The 14,951-nt window shown below is 33.1% G+C and overlaps 2 protein-coding genes across 6 annotated transcripts in view; one reads left to right on the forward strand and one right to left on the reverse strand.

Moving 5' to 3' along the window:
• The window catches only part of LOC135126750 (uncharacterized), a 32,271-nt gene extending 30,971 nt beyond the window's left edge, over positions 1-1,300 (forward strand). For all 4 annotated transcript variants that reach the window (XM_064052872.1, XM_064052875.1, XM_064052874.1 and 1 more), the window contains exon 8: positions 275-1,300. In XM_064052872.1, coding sequence (XP_063908942.1) covers positions 275-372 — 98 coding nt within the window. In that variant the 3' untranslated portion in view covers positions 373-1,300. The remainder of the gene's footprint in view (positions 1-274) is intronic.
• A 46-nt stretch (positions 1,301-1,346) lies between these two features.
• The window catches only part of LOC135126753 (potassium channel subfamily K member 1-like), a 33,978-nt gene continuing 20,373 nt past the window's right edge, over positions 1,347-14,951 (reverse strand). The window contains exons 1-5 of one of the 2 annotated variants that reach the window (XM_064052877.1): positions 6,284-6,793; positions 4,670-4,810; positions 4,408-4,617; positions 2,143-2,331; positions 1,347-2,089 (exon numbers count right to left, since the gene is read on the reverse strand). In XM_064052877.1, coding sequence (XP_063908947.1) covers positions 1,809-2,089; positions 2,143-2,331; positions 4,408-4,617; positions 4,670-4,810; positions 6,284-6,572 — 1,110 coding nt within the window. In that variant the 5' untranslated portion in view covers positions 6,573-6,793 and the 3' untranslated portion in view covers positions 1,347-1,808. Of the gene's footprint in view, positions 2,090-2,142; positions 2,332-4,407; positions 4,618-4,669; positions 4,811-6,283; positions 6,794-14,951 lie in introns of those variants that run through there. The other variant, XM_064052879.1, reaches the window with a different exon arrangement.

Here is a 14,951-nt window from a genome sequence, read left to right on the forward strand (position 1 = left end):
ATAAAAGAAATTCCTGAATTTACATTATAGAGAATATTTATAAGGACAATTTAAAGAACACTTATTACACTGCTTATTTAAATTGGTGACAAAATATATCATTTTTAGCAACTTATAGCATAAAGTGTTAATTATATCACAAGTTATGTCAGCTTTTATTATCGGTAAACTTAATTGGGATATTATTGATTATAACAGTACAGCAACAGTAATAGTGAAATTTAAAAAAAAGTACAATATTTTCTTTGTTAAATGTTTGTTTTTTTAATTCCAGATATAAAGGCGCCGAAAGCGACACCGTCTTCATCAAAAGTGCAAAAAGCAGTCCCAAAAGCTGCTCCAAAGAAGACTAAACGGTCTTCGAGAAAATAAATTATCGACCGTGTTACGGTTTACTAATTTGAGTATGTATATTTTTCGACTTCTGATTTCACACATCGAACTAATCACATTTCTTTTCACCGAGAGTTGTGATAGTGTGTTGAATTTTATGTTAAAAAAGGAATTGCGTCCAATACATATTTCCGACTGTTCAATTAACCGTTAAACGATACGTACTGTGAATAAGAAAAAAAATTAAGAACAGTTTAGGCCTTAAAACATATTTATTTTTTTCGTTGAGAAATGTGTGTTCGGATGACATTCTGTCATATGTTGCAATGTTAATAGCTCTATATAATTATTATCTATTGGCCATTTTAATAGTAATGGTACTCCATTGTATTTATTTAACGTGTCCTGAGTTTGGTAGAATTTTGAACTACGTTAAAGCCACATTTTTATACTAAGACTTAGTAATGTGTTTATAACATTAATTTAAGGGAAAACAATGCGTAATTATTACTTCAAGTGCATTAAATAAGTTGTTTTTGAGTATGGTTTCAGAAGAGTTTTTATTGAATCTAATAGCACTAGTATTATTTTATGTTTTATATCAGTACTCATTTTGTATGTACATTAAAGCTCTACGTAGATGTAAAGTCATGTGAGCATATAATATAGATTTAATCTATGAATAAAATTGTTTCAATGATGATAATTAGGTGACCGTTGATGAGTATATGTAAATATACAATGACCAAAATATTAAATATTTCTTTATAACTACAAAAAGCACAGGCGATTTTGAGGTTAAGTTATGTAGGATTTAGTATGTGTTGTGCTTAAACAAGTTAAGTATTAAGAAACATGTGGAATGGATGTCGATGTAGTCTTGTGAACAGTCAAAATTTGACATGAAAGTTAGTTCTCCAAAATAATTTATAATATAAATGGATTTATGAATAAAATTTAAACATGATTTTCACAGCACTTTCTTTTTCTTTTGGAAATGAAGAAAAACCGCGTAATGTGTTTATTTTTTCGTTTATTTGGTCCACAAGTAATTGAGACAGATGAGAGTCTTACAACCTACACAATAATACATAAGAATGTTGATTGATACAGTTCCTTTCTAAATATAATTTTTGTAAAAATAAACAATGTATATTAAAATCTCGTAAAAATATTTTTTATTATAATATTTTGGCAAATTATAAATTAACTACATCGTAGGTACTGATCATAAGATAGATAATAAGTTAATTCAGTGCAATTGCGATTACTACATCATAGTTGCGTGGAATAGGCTTTTGTAAACGTATTGGTGTTGTGGCGAACATTTATTAATTCCTACTACAAGTCTGGTTGGACTAACTTGAGTAACATTTCATCAGAGACAAATTCTCAAGTCATTTATATAATTACTATGAAAAAAACAAAGGAAAATCAGTTCCATTCCCATTGGTTCATACAAAAATTGTGCACCCTCAAGGAAGTTGAAATTCTTTCATTTGCGGCGCTTCATCAGGACTAGGGCTGTCATCTCTTCTTGATCTGACTCTGACAACTTGCCGATGACTATTGTCGTCGCCCGGACTGTACACAGATCCAGCTCCATACTGCAGTCCCATGCCGGCACCGGCCAATCTCACCTTCTCCATATTGGTTTCATCACTGCTGCTGAAGAGTAACCCCAAATTAAGCTGAGGTATGTCGTAGAAAACAGCCAATGTCAACATCATGAAAGTTATCCCCAAGAAGAGATAACCTGTAATCAAATTGGCTCGAAATTCGTTTTTATTTCAAAAGTGCGACGTTTACCAGTTGTTGCTATTTTATACAAAGGTCTATAGGGTTGGTTAGCGGAGTCACCCGGAATGTAGTCGCCCAATCCGATCGTTGTTAGCGATATGAAGCAATAGTAAAGAGAGTCTAAGTAGTCCCACTCAGGTTCTAAGGTTGCGAAAACGGCAGCTGGGGTGAGGAGGAATAATCCGATCAGGATTAGCACTAAAACAAAAGTTAAATTGGAATTAAGAAATTTAATTAAGTTTAGAGATATTTTCAAAGTATTTCGATTGCTTTAGTGGGATACGTCAGGTGTTGATAAAATAAACGGCATGAATAATGTACCTAGTAATTTGTGAAAGTCAACACGTACAGTCTCGTGTCGACGCAGTTGAACTCATTTTTTTTTTCGAAGAACCCGACTATGGAAGCATATTTCATCCCTTCGAGGTTTCAGGGTTCGTAATTATGTACGAAGCTATTACTGAATCGCTCGAATGTTTACACAAACCGCTTCCGAGACGTCTGCTTTTACAGGTTGTCCGTAAAAATTGGAATAAATTCAAGAATGAATTTTGGTAACAATGTTCGAACTGATGACGTCTTCGACATTTGTTTTAAAAGAACGAAAAACTAGATTACAAAAATTTTGTTACTTTGATAGATCATTATAATTTAACGCTTTAATTTAAAAGTAACATTTGTGGTGTATATTACCGTTCATTTATATACGTAGGTTTATTCCAAAAGATCGTATATCAAGTTGTCTTTGGAAAATCCGTTACTGCCTTTTTAATAAGACTTTGCCACTTCCTACTTCCCCAAACAATTTATTGCAGTCTTAAAATAACATAAATAAGAACATTGTGTGAATATCATATACTTTAGTTGTATTTAATCAAAAGAGTTCAAAATGCTGCATATTCTCATTTCTCCCACTTACGAAACTTAGGTTATGATTGACATTTGTGATACGCGACGGGTATATAGTCATCAATTATCATAACGAAGCGGCAAAATTCACAAAATTTCAGAGCCAACTTAATGTAGGACCTTTTAAAATCACCTCGTATTTATATGTAGCAAAGTAAAGAACACTCAAAATCAACAAAATTTCTAAGTTTTGTCATAAATGTCACATAAAAAGTTATTTGTTAACAATTAGAAAGAATATCCCTTCTGAAACTTTAATATGAAAAATATCATGATTTATGGAGACTGTTATATTTTAATAAATGAGTAAAATTCCAAACTGACATTGTGTATCCACAGATATTTTAGTTTTAGTTGATTTTAAACACTATTTTCGATTATTATGAGGCTTGTGACAAACCACGTAGTAGGTACAACAAGTGAATTTTAGTAAAGGGAGAAATGCAATGTGACATCCTTAAACTAAGGTGACCAGATTTCAAAAGTCCGAAATCGGAACATTAGTTTCCATTTCTACCGTAATCTGCAGATATATAACTGTTTTGAAAATTTTTAGTTGTAATATACTAACAGTACTGACATTTGCTTATATTTAAAACTGTGCTGACAACCGTATTGATACAAGTTTTGTTCCCAATTTTTCACAAAATAAAATTACTATTCATGAAAATTAGTGATTTATCTGAGGATTTATCTTTATTCTTATCAGATTTATAGAAATCGGAACATTCACGGAACGAATGTTTTAATCGGAACATTTATTGGATGAAATTTGAAATCGGTACAGTTCCGATCAAATCGGAACGTCTGGTCACCTTATCTTAAACATTTGTTTTACTGGAATCATACGACTTCATTTTCTCAATTTTAGAGTTTGTAGTTTCAATACCTAATAAAAATTATAATTTTTCTTAGTTCCTCAAGTGCGGTAACACTCCCTAGATTTTATAACCAATATTTAATAGGATTTGTTATATCACAAGTTTCATACATTTGCAAAAAATAACGGAGATAAGCAGTTATATTGAGTATTTTGTTGAAACAGCTTTAATCGGATTATTTTTTTCTTTGACCAATTATCACAATATAAGCGTTCGTGTAAATTTGTTTACAGATTCCAAAGTAAAAAAAATGTTATCATCCCATTAAAAAATGTTTGAAGATGCTGTCATTGCCATAGCAACGGTGTAAGGAGTTGTCTTTCAGTTTTGCCATTATCTGCACATATAAAAAATTTATTGCGGATCATGTATTATGTATCATGTCTGAATTTTATTCATTTGGTTGTAAACGTAATCACGTCATAACTTAGAGAGGGCGGGTTGCTGTATCAAGTTCAATTATTTTCAGACTCCTGTTACTTACCTATGATAAATAGGTGCAAAAGACGAATGTTGAAAGGTTGATACAAATGCCCAAGGCGTGAATTCAGCCATTGCAGTAACCACACAGTCGGAATTAGCAGTCGTTCAACCAAAGCAGAGAGAAGGACTAGTGTTAATGGAATCCCTACCATAGCATACAGCATGCAAAATATTTTGCCGCTTCTGCTTAATGGTGTTACGTGACCATATCCTATTAAGAAGAATTTTAGTAATTGCGAAGTCCTTTTTTCTGAATAAGCTACCTATTGTCGTCACTACTGTACTAGAGAAGAACAATGATTGTCCAAAACTCCAGTTTGGCTCCCCAGAAGCATTTCTAGCTGCTGAGACACCTCGGTTGCTAGCTTTTACTATTTCACTAATTAGTTCTTCAAGAGCTTGATCTGCAAGAAAAGATGAATTTAGAATCGTACTCGTAAGTTCAAGGTTTCTGTTCTACAGATTATATAGGATGTTTTTAAATAACTGACATATGCAGGATGCTGTTTTTCGATCAAACGGGATAAATTTAGTGAAATTTTTCTACTAAAACGCACAAAATGTCACCACCTACGTCATTAAATTAAATTGTAGTTTACGTTAAGTTCATATTTTTTTAGATAAGAACATAATTGACAAAAAATGCTAAAAAATACGTTCATCACGTCAGTCTTCATTGAATTCTTTCGACAAAAATCTGGAAACGTAAGCTACAAAAGTGATTGTTGTTGAGTCCTTACTAAAACGTCGATACCAGGAACCGAATAAGAGTATCAAGGCAAAAAGAATATCTTTATGCTTACAAATTCATTGTGATTAACTCAGGTAAAAGGAAATCTAATGATGCATAACATTTTTAGTATGAAATTATTGTCAGTGAGGACAATTTATTGAAAAATTATCTAGATTCACAATGCTGTGTTCCGACACGATTTTAAAATTTTGTAAAGATAATGTTTATCAATTTATCACTCTTAAGTTAAAAATATCAATACATTTAGTTCAAATAAGTTAGATATCGTAATATCTACAAAGTTTACAAGTGTTATTCCATATTTTACTCTACTTGGGGCGTGTGTCGCATTAGTCGAAACACATGGTCCAAACTTATCGGTATCTTCCGTGTTTATTAAATATTTTTGTTTGTTTTTATAATCATAAAGTAATTGTTCTTTTCGTTCAGAATGTCACACATTAAATACACGTTTTTCGGTATTAGTATAAGTAGCTAAGTGATTTGCAAAATATATTTTTAACATAATAAAAAAATAATATTATAAACAGTAGAAATAAAATGGTTCTGAAATCTAGGGTATAGTTTTTCAACACATGTTCATACCATAGAGTTTCAACAGAACCGATATTCCTGAAAAAGTAGGTCCCAATAAGTTTACAGAAATATCATCTCATTTGTGAAATCAATCAAACATAGAAGTTCTGACAAATAGTCAACTTTTACTTGAAGATAAAGAAAGAACACAATGAATTATTTATTAATATGTTTTCAATAACTACTTTCTAATGAGAAATTTTCACAGAAAGTCTAAAGTACGTGAAAATAAAGTGGAATAAGAAGGTCTCATGCTTATTAAGCCGAATCTCAGATGGCATCAAAATTTAAAATATTTCTGATCTGTTATACGTTATCTAATTTTAACTTTTGTGCGCATCTGAACCAATTTTGTTTCTTATCCCCTGAGCATAACGTTCAAAAACTTTTATCATCAACCGATAACAAAACATTGTAGCAGACGTTCCGAATACAGTGTTTGTTTGACTTTCTTGGTTCACTTCCAACAAAAAATATTAAACATATTACATCCCGTCTAGTTGAAAAAGAACTAATTTCGTTAGAATTGCTTGTCCATTGTACCAACCTGACACACTTGGGTTATCGTTCAAAAATTTCTGTATAGCCCCATCTACCCTTGCTTTGGTAGCCCTTTCAGGGGGAGTTTCTAACACACTAAACACGGCAGCACCGCTGAACAAAAACATCACATAAATTATCAAATAAACGGAGAACAAAAAAGAAGTTCTGCACATTCCCAGCATTTTAGTCCCTTCATAGTGGCGTGAGATTCTTCTATGAACAACGGGGATCGTTTCCATTTTTCCAGTTAATACTGTTGGTTCAATACAAGTTCCGTAATTTCTAAACTCCATTTTTATGAGTTATTTACAAAAACCTACTGCTATAAACTATCACTAATTTGGCACAAAAATGAAAAGTCACACACTTTGCTCGCGTGAATAAATGGTTGTAAAGTCCGTTCTTCCATTGTAAAAAATTTAAGAAACACTGAAAATTCGCTCCACGAATTTGTTCGAGTGTCGAAGTCACCACCACTGAGTGAAGGTGTCTACTGAAATTAGAAATGCTGCCGGCTTATTTTATAGTTCTTATCTCTCTAAGTAGTATAGATAAAATCACGTGCCAGGTTCAAAACGACTTCGTTTACTTGCGCTTTGCGGACATTCTAAGGTTGGATGTGCGATTATTTTTATTTAAAAATGTCTGTGTGTACAACTAGATAATTATTATGTCGCAATTTACACATTTTATTCACTACACGTAATAGATAATGCAGTTCATAATACTAAGTAAATGGAGTAATTTTGTTTTCATAAGAAAGGTCAGTTCACGTTGAAGCTGTAATAATGTATTTTGTCAAAATTTATTTAGAAAATAGGTGGACTACGAGTGACCAGGAAATAGCGTTGTAGTCGCATTGTGTTTATGTAAATGAATTATCTACTTTGTACACTAAGATTTAGATAAAAGACAAATGCTAAAACTGTTGTAAACAGGAACTTTGATGGTTCTTTTCCAATGAGTTTTGTAGTTCTGATGATCACTAATTCCGAGTTTTTAAAAGAATTGGCTGCATCAGATTTTGTTGAATTAATCATTAATTCAGAGCGTGGTGTGAGCAAACTTTAAAATTATGATAAAGAACATGTAAAATATTATGTAGGTAACCACCACCTTCAGGTCCCGCTCCCAAGTTTTTGTTTTCGAATACGAGCTTGTGTAAGTAGAATATGTAAAAGAAAGTGCGACTGGATTTTATTTGCCTGTCTGCACATCCGTTTCCTAAGCAAATTTCGATGAGCGGTTTGTCTAAGGACGTTGTACTTTAATACAACGTCATTGGTTTTTCCATTGTCTACATTGTTGAAGTACTATAAGTACAACTGGAATCACATTACCCAGACATCGATTTTTTTAATAAAAACTTCATAAATGGTAAATTACATTTTTTTCACGTTTCAGGATTTTTAGTGCTCTTTCACCTTGACTCTTATTCATTCCAGCCCTTCCGCATCCCTTGTACGTCAACTGTTTCCCTTTTCTTTCAAGATGTTCACTTTTTAAATTTATTTATTATGCCTTATATAATATTTAATGTTATGTAGGAGAGACGTGTTTGCAAAAGTAACGAAAAGTATAAAGTAAATAGTAGACAGGAGAAAATATTATTCAGCAATTCGTGTTAAACTTGCTGTTTTATTATTGATAATGTTCGGACTGTTATTTACTATGGACATTTCACTCATGTACCCCTATAATTATACCTCTGCAGGTAGTCGAATAAGCTGAACTCTAGAATTAATAGTATAAATACTGACTAATTATTGCTACCTACCTAACAGAAATGTTGATGAGTTTACTTTTCACAACAAATACTTTATTATTGTTGACTCCATGTCAAATACAAATAATATTATTTCGTACCTACTTATTTACGAAGAAAATATACATTTCTCCTCTTTTTTCTGAAAGCAAAGTAAAGAAATATGGACAAGATATCAATGAACAGACATTCTAGAATCTAGACACAACCTATTTTTCATCTTTTATATTACGTGATGCTCGCTACATCATAACGATATTTTATTGTCACAATCAGTTACACAATTTTGCTGTAATTTTTCTTAAGAATATGTATTATCGTTTGCACCGTGTAACGTGTATAGTTCCATTTTATACAGGATCGGCTTGAGTAGTTAGGACTTTCAATGAGTAAGTAATTTATTATATTGATCAACGTGCCATTACACATATTAGATTCTATAAATGTGTGTGTACTGTTATGTATAAGAATAGATGTGGGAATGATATGTTTACGTATACTACGTCTGCTTAACTTGTTTTGGAACTTCGATGAAGACAGTTTTTTCCACGTAATAGGGTTTTTCAATTACACAGCTTTATTGTTACCTTTTTTTGTAAAAGCATTTGGCGCTTTTCAAATGTACCCAGCACTCATTTAGGCTTCGTCGTTACTTTGAATGTTGAAGCATCGTCGGAATTTTATTAATTATATATATTTTGATAATGAATATTCAAGTATCTGATTTATTGATTTTTACCATGATTTTTCTGTAGTAAAATTCCGGTATTTAAAATTCAGCTATGGAGACTTGTAAATTTAGCTATGGAGACTTGTATAATTTATGAAATAGTTTTTTAACATCTAATTAACGTTTGCTAATTTTTCTACATGTGAAATGATTGTTGTGATAATAATGTTTATAAGTATCTGCAACATGCGTGATTAAATTTACATGCCTCTGTAATAGTGAAAAATTGTTGGGAGTCGTATATAAAAAATATAAGCAGGAACTTCATCACAGAAGCTGATCGGTCAAAATTACTTTAAAATTACTACCTATATGAAAAGCAAATTTTACGATGAAGCATTAAACGAACAAAGTATTCGTCTAAATAATCATATTCCTACGCAAAACATTTTTAAATTCAAATTTGCTAGACAGTTTAGTTATGCAACTGTATTATTATGAATTTTGTGTTACTACTTTCTTATAGAAACAGTTATAAAACAAAATTTGTCTTCAATTCCAATGAAATCAAAAGTGATGCGCTTAGTTTTAAACTGCCACGAATTCGTGAAATACCTTAGATTTTATTTTGTGGATGCCTCACAGCTTATTTCGTATGCAGTCAGTTCAGATAAGATAACACATCTTGCGTTTTTACAAAAGTTGTATATGTCCATTGTGGTGCAAATTACTGTCACCTTACCCAAAAATAAACATGTCCTCATAAATGTACCGTAAGGTTTATGTAAATATATTACACCTCCTAATATTTAACTGAAATTTCATGGTTTTGGTGATAAAGTAAAGTTGGACTAGAAATAAATATGTACGAGTATGTGAATTTTATGGATCTGGTACGTTGCCGTACATACCTGCTAATGTGCAGGGTCGGATTTGAAAATATTTGAGAAATAATTCAGCATTTGTTTAGAAAGTTAGTTATTCTTTCATTAGTTAATTAACCCCGCCGTGTATAGTTTCCTCAAACCTATAAGGCGTTTATGGCTTTGACGTTTAAAGTACTTTACAGCCGACCCTTCATAAAGCTTAGTAAATGTAAACCATGCCACGTGCCAGGGACGGCCGAGACGCGAAGGACCGGACTAACAGTAATTTTGTTTTTAAAGTTTCTTCCGTACCTTAATTATTTAATCATTATTCTGCACATTTGAAAATATTAAGATACTGAGGGCAAAAAACATAAAATCTGTAATAAGTAAAACTGGTCCACTAAGTTTTTTGATAAATCAAATAATTTTGACGATGTCACCGTCCTTTGTTTCAAATCCAGAGGCCAGAGGGTACATTCATATTGCTGTTATATTAAAAATAATACATGACTAGAGAGCGAAAAGTATGCAACAAAATTTTGAGAAATATGATCATGTAATATGCATGAAATTTATGCAAATATGCTGTAACTTTATTAATATATGCAGAGATATGCAGTTGCATATCCTCCAAAAATTGAAAAGAAGTGTAATAACACAACTAAATTTATTTACAAATTATAAAAACAGGTTTATCAAGCTTAATATTTTTAATAAAAAATACATAGATAAATAAAATTTTTAAAAATTGTTGTCTTACACTAAATAGTGACAAATAAATAAAAATTAATAATAATAGGTCATTTAATTAGTATGTTTGTAGCAATTTATACTTAAATACTTTTCGAAATATTGTAGCAAAAAATCGATTGCCGATGATCCGAAAACATATATTTGTAAATAGAAGTGTGGTTTATAGCAGAAGCTACAAAACACAGTGCCTTTTTGAAGAATAAATTCAGGAAAAGACCAGTACAGGGCACGGTTGATAAAACCGTTAATTGTTAATTTAGAAGAGTCGAGTGATGATGACAGTGACTATTTCGATCAATAAATAAGTAGTAGTAGTTAATAAGTAAATAGTTGTGTATGTCAAAATTCTAACTAATTTGCTGTAATAAAAAATGAGTGAGTACAAAGTTACTTTGTTTTTACTTGAAATAAAAAAATCGTAAGGCGCAGTTGTCGGTAAATGCAAAACTCAGTCCTGCCCTGTGCTTTTACCAGAAAAGGTCTTTTCAGGTAGGTATCGGTGAGCGGGTTTAAGACATCCGGTTGTGACGGCCTATTGAATTATAATGGGAGTCAAATTGGTGTGAAGTCATAAACGCCTTATATGTTTGAGGGAACTCTACTTCTCAGCTTCTCAGTAAGAAGCCTCTGCTCAGGGCGGAGAACTCGGCAGGGGATTATCTGTTTTACAGTAGCAATAGCTGGTGGCAGGTAAAAGTTTGGCTACTGATATTTGGAGGTGACTTCACTGCGGGTAATGCGCTTAGGAGGATTTATTTTTTGCCCCGCTGTAAATGTGTCCATCAAGACTGTCTTTAAAGAAGTTTACAAAACGGCACCGATTCCCTCACAGGTAAAGAAACATTCATGTATCCGACCGTTTATTGCAGTAGGCGGTTATGCGGACTGGTATAGTACTGGACACTGTAGTTGGCAGACCTAACTTTTAAAGCCGCCCATAGTATTACGATAAAAGTATGAACTTCTGTCAAATATTGTTTATTACCCTTCTATTTATGGATAAACACCTGCACAGGAGCGAGATGAGGATGAGTCAAGCGAAGCGGTTGTAAAAATAGGGCCCACAGCATAGGTAGAAAAGACCAAACACTTTCGGAATACCGTTGTATTATTATTTACCTGGGTATACCTACATATAAACGCCACAGTGAATGTCACTTGACCCTTAATGTTGTTTCGTTTGATATCTGGTCTTATTCAGTGCGACTTTCTTCGTATCATTGCGTGCTAAATCCCATTGAACTACATAGTTTGGAGTCAACTGAAACACTGGGTACGTAAGCCCAACATTACACCTTCATTAAGTTCGTCGGTTGTGGAAATAATTCTCAAAAAAACCGAGAAAATTGACTCCATACTTTGGAGTAGCTGCATCAGGCATGTTATTGATGTTGAAGACAGTTTCTTAGTCAATAAGCCTTTCCTAGAAATAATTATTCATGTAAATGATGAAGACAGTGGTACTGATGATGAAACTTTTGGCTGTTAATAAATATACTTGTAAGTACTATACGAGTTTCTTTTTACTTTCCACTATTTCCAGAAAATTCCAAAAATTACCAAAACAGCATTAGTTGCATAAGTAATCTTCCGTATGCTCCTGTGCAGGTGTTTATCCATAAATAGAAGGGTAATAAAGAATGTTAGTGAGATGTTAGTGTGGCGGCCTACGTGTTTACCCCCACTTGCTGAAAGATTGTACTTTCGGGCTATTTGGGGGAAACCAATCAGTGGACGGAAACAGCTACTTCCCGGACAAAAGCCCCACCGGACGCTGAATTACACCTGTCTGCACTGGCGTCGCACTTTCGTGGATAACGGCCGCGTTCCTCTAAATTTACAAAGTGTTTAATCACACCGAAGGCTAGCTAGACCACCCGTTGGGAAGCTGTAGACTGCAGTTTCGATCTTGTTGGATCTCATCAGTACAGCCCATCGCATCGAGTTGTCTAGAATTTATTGTGCTTGGCTTATGTGCTTAAGCTTAGCAACTGGGTGTTAATGAGATGTTAGTGTGTCGACCTACTGGAGTCTATAGCTTCCCAACGGGTTGTCTAGCCTTCGGTGTGATTAAACACTTTGGTAATAAATAATATTTGACAGAAGTTCATACTTTTATAGTAATCCTGTGGGCGGCTTTAAAAGTTAGGTCTGCCAATTACAGTTGCCAGTAGTAAGTATAAAAGCTCTTAAGACGATTAGAGATTAGTGAAGTCACCTCGAAACATCAGTAGCCAAACTATACAGACTTTTACATTCGCCTCTTCCTCGTAGAATTTTTACGTTGATATTTTGCGGTTTAACTTTCTTTATCTTGTTAGGCACTTGTTTATTTCCAATTTCTCTTTTTTTTGTTTATACATTCTTCAACTATCTAAACTTAGTTTGTTATTATTAGTACTTATATTTTCTCACATCAAACTTTTTCAAATATTCTATTAAATTTCATTCAACATCAACATTTTAAAAATATGATTTTAAAAATCACATTAATTATTGTCAATACTTTAGACCCACTGCGTTGTTACCTTTTTATGCAGATTTTATTTATTACCGTACAACAACTTTACTTATTACATTGCATCGCTTATTAGACAAACCTAACGTTGTTCTCAATATGACATTTTTACATTATAAAAAAAAAATATAATTCAAATTTACTGAAATTAGTGACTAGATAAATAGCCTAGATAAATGCACCCCTACGAAACAAATATTTTAACGATAATAAATTTGGTATTTACCTGAATTTTCGCAGAAGTCGTTATTAAGTTTTCCGTGAAGTCATTGTATTAGTTACTAATGTGATCACTCCTTTGTATTTTCAGGTGAAAATAAAAAATAAGCAGTCTAAAATGTAAAAAAAAAGTTTAGGAAGTATTGTGGTACTAGGTTAAGAAAATTTTGTACAACTCGACGGAAAAGCTTTACGAATACATTATTTGTGATTTGTCAGTGAACAGTTACATAGATATACAACTTTTAGTGATTAGTGTTTACTGTTTAGTGAGTGAGTATTTAGGTTAATTTAATAGTTTTTTAGAATAGTGAATAGGTAAATGGTAGACAAATATATTCAGAAACATGGGCCATTCTTCAAAGAAAAATCTCAATATTTTTGATAAATACAAAATTAAAAAACGTTTACTTTGATCACCTTGATATTGTTACGTTGTTCGGTGATTTAAAATCGACGTGGAATCGTGGATAAAACTCAATAATTTATTTCTTCATAACTCGAATTTACACGACTAATTACGCAGCGATTATGCACAGAATAATCTCGACTCGACTGGAATGGATTTGTCTAGACTCTACTTCTCCCATTTTCTGGACTTCACTGACTGCTCCCGACGCTTGTTCCCATTTAAAGAGCCACGCGGTCCTTTTCGAACAGTCGCCGTCACCGCTTCTAGGCTTATTCTGAAGCACCCATCGCGACTTCCGCTTACAGGCTTTTCTTTAGCGAACGCCGTTCGGCCACTGTCAGCGACGATGAGTCACCCATTATCGCCACACATACTAGAAAACCCATGGGCGTCGTACCGGGGCGGCGTATGGGTTTATTTCATTATTTTAAAAAGCACACCGAGTTATAGTTTTCGTTGAAAATGGACTCTCGTTACGCATTCTATTTTTTATTTCAAAAATTGGTTCGTTTTTTTGAAAATGCATGTATCGCACTGCTCTTAAAATTTTGTTCTGACAGGCAACAAACAATCTTAAAGTTTAAAAATTTGTAACGTATAAATTTAGGTTTTATCAATCATCTTATGCGCATCACTTATTAACAAGTCAGTGTCGTTCCCGGCCTCCGGCACTACTATACTTCAGCTAAATGAATTTCAAAAAGCTGCAATATTATTAACCAGATTACGAAATGATGTTGCTATAAGAATTATAGCCCAAGAAATTCACGTTAACAAAAATACTCTGCTGCGAGCAAAACACAAATTCGAACAAATGGAAATTTTCCAAAGAAAATAGGATCAGGGCGGCCCAGAGTAACAACTCACGAAGATGACTTGCGCTTGGTTAATTACCTAAGGGAAAATCCTTTTTTTTTTCTGCGTTACGAGCAACTTCCAAGGTTCAGTAAGAACAGCTTGCAGGAGAATTAGCCAAACCGACTTAAAAAATCGATGTGCCTCTAATAAAATCTTCCTAACTGATGCCAACAAACGAGATAGATTACATTTTGCCAGGCAATATGTATATTAATAATCATAATTTTTGGGAAAACATCGCTTTCTTACAGAAAAGACTTCTCAGTCGTCCAGCAGTAGCGGATGTGTTCGTGTGGGTGAAAGGTATAATCAACAACATGTTCGGAAAATTATTCGCAGTGGACGATTTTCGGTAATCGTTTGGAGATGGATCAGTGTTTAGTTGTTGAAGAACGATTAAAAGCATTAGTTTTTAGAGCAACTAATGCTGCTGTCTATGTTACCTGTTTTTGGTGATAATTTTGTTTTCTAGCAAGATAATTGCCTCATTCATAGGGTACATCTAGTACAAGAGTCCCTGGAAGACAATAATGTTCGCACATTGCCTTGGTCGGCCAAGAGCCCCGACCTCCACCGGACTGAGTATATGTGGGGGTTAATGGTTAAAA

This window comes from Zophobas morio, unplaced genomic scaffold (genome assembly GCF_036711695.1).
Source record: "Zophobas morio isolate AGI-343-1 ecotype UQ-CSIRO unplaced genomic scaffold, CSIRO_AGI_Zmor_V1 ptg000011l, whole genome shotgun sequence".
NCBI classification, from domain to species: domain Eukaryota; kingdom Metazoa; phylum Arthropoda; class Insecta; order Coleoptera; family Tenebrionidae; genus Zophobas; species Zophobas morio.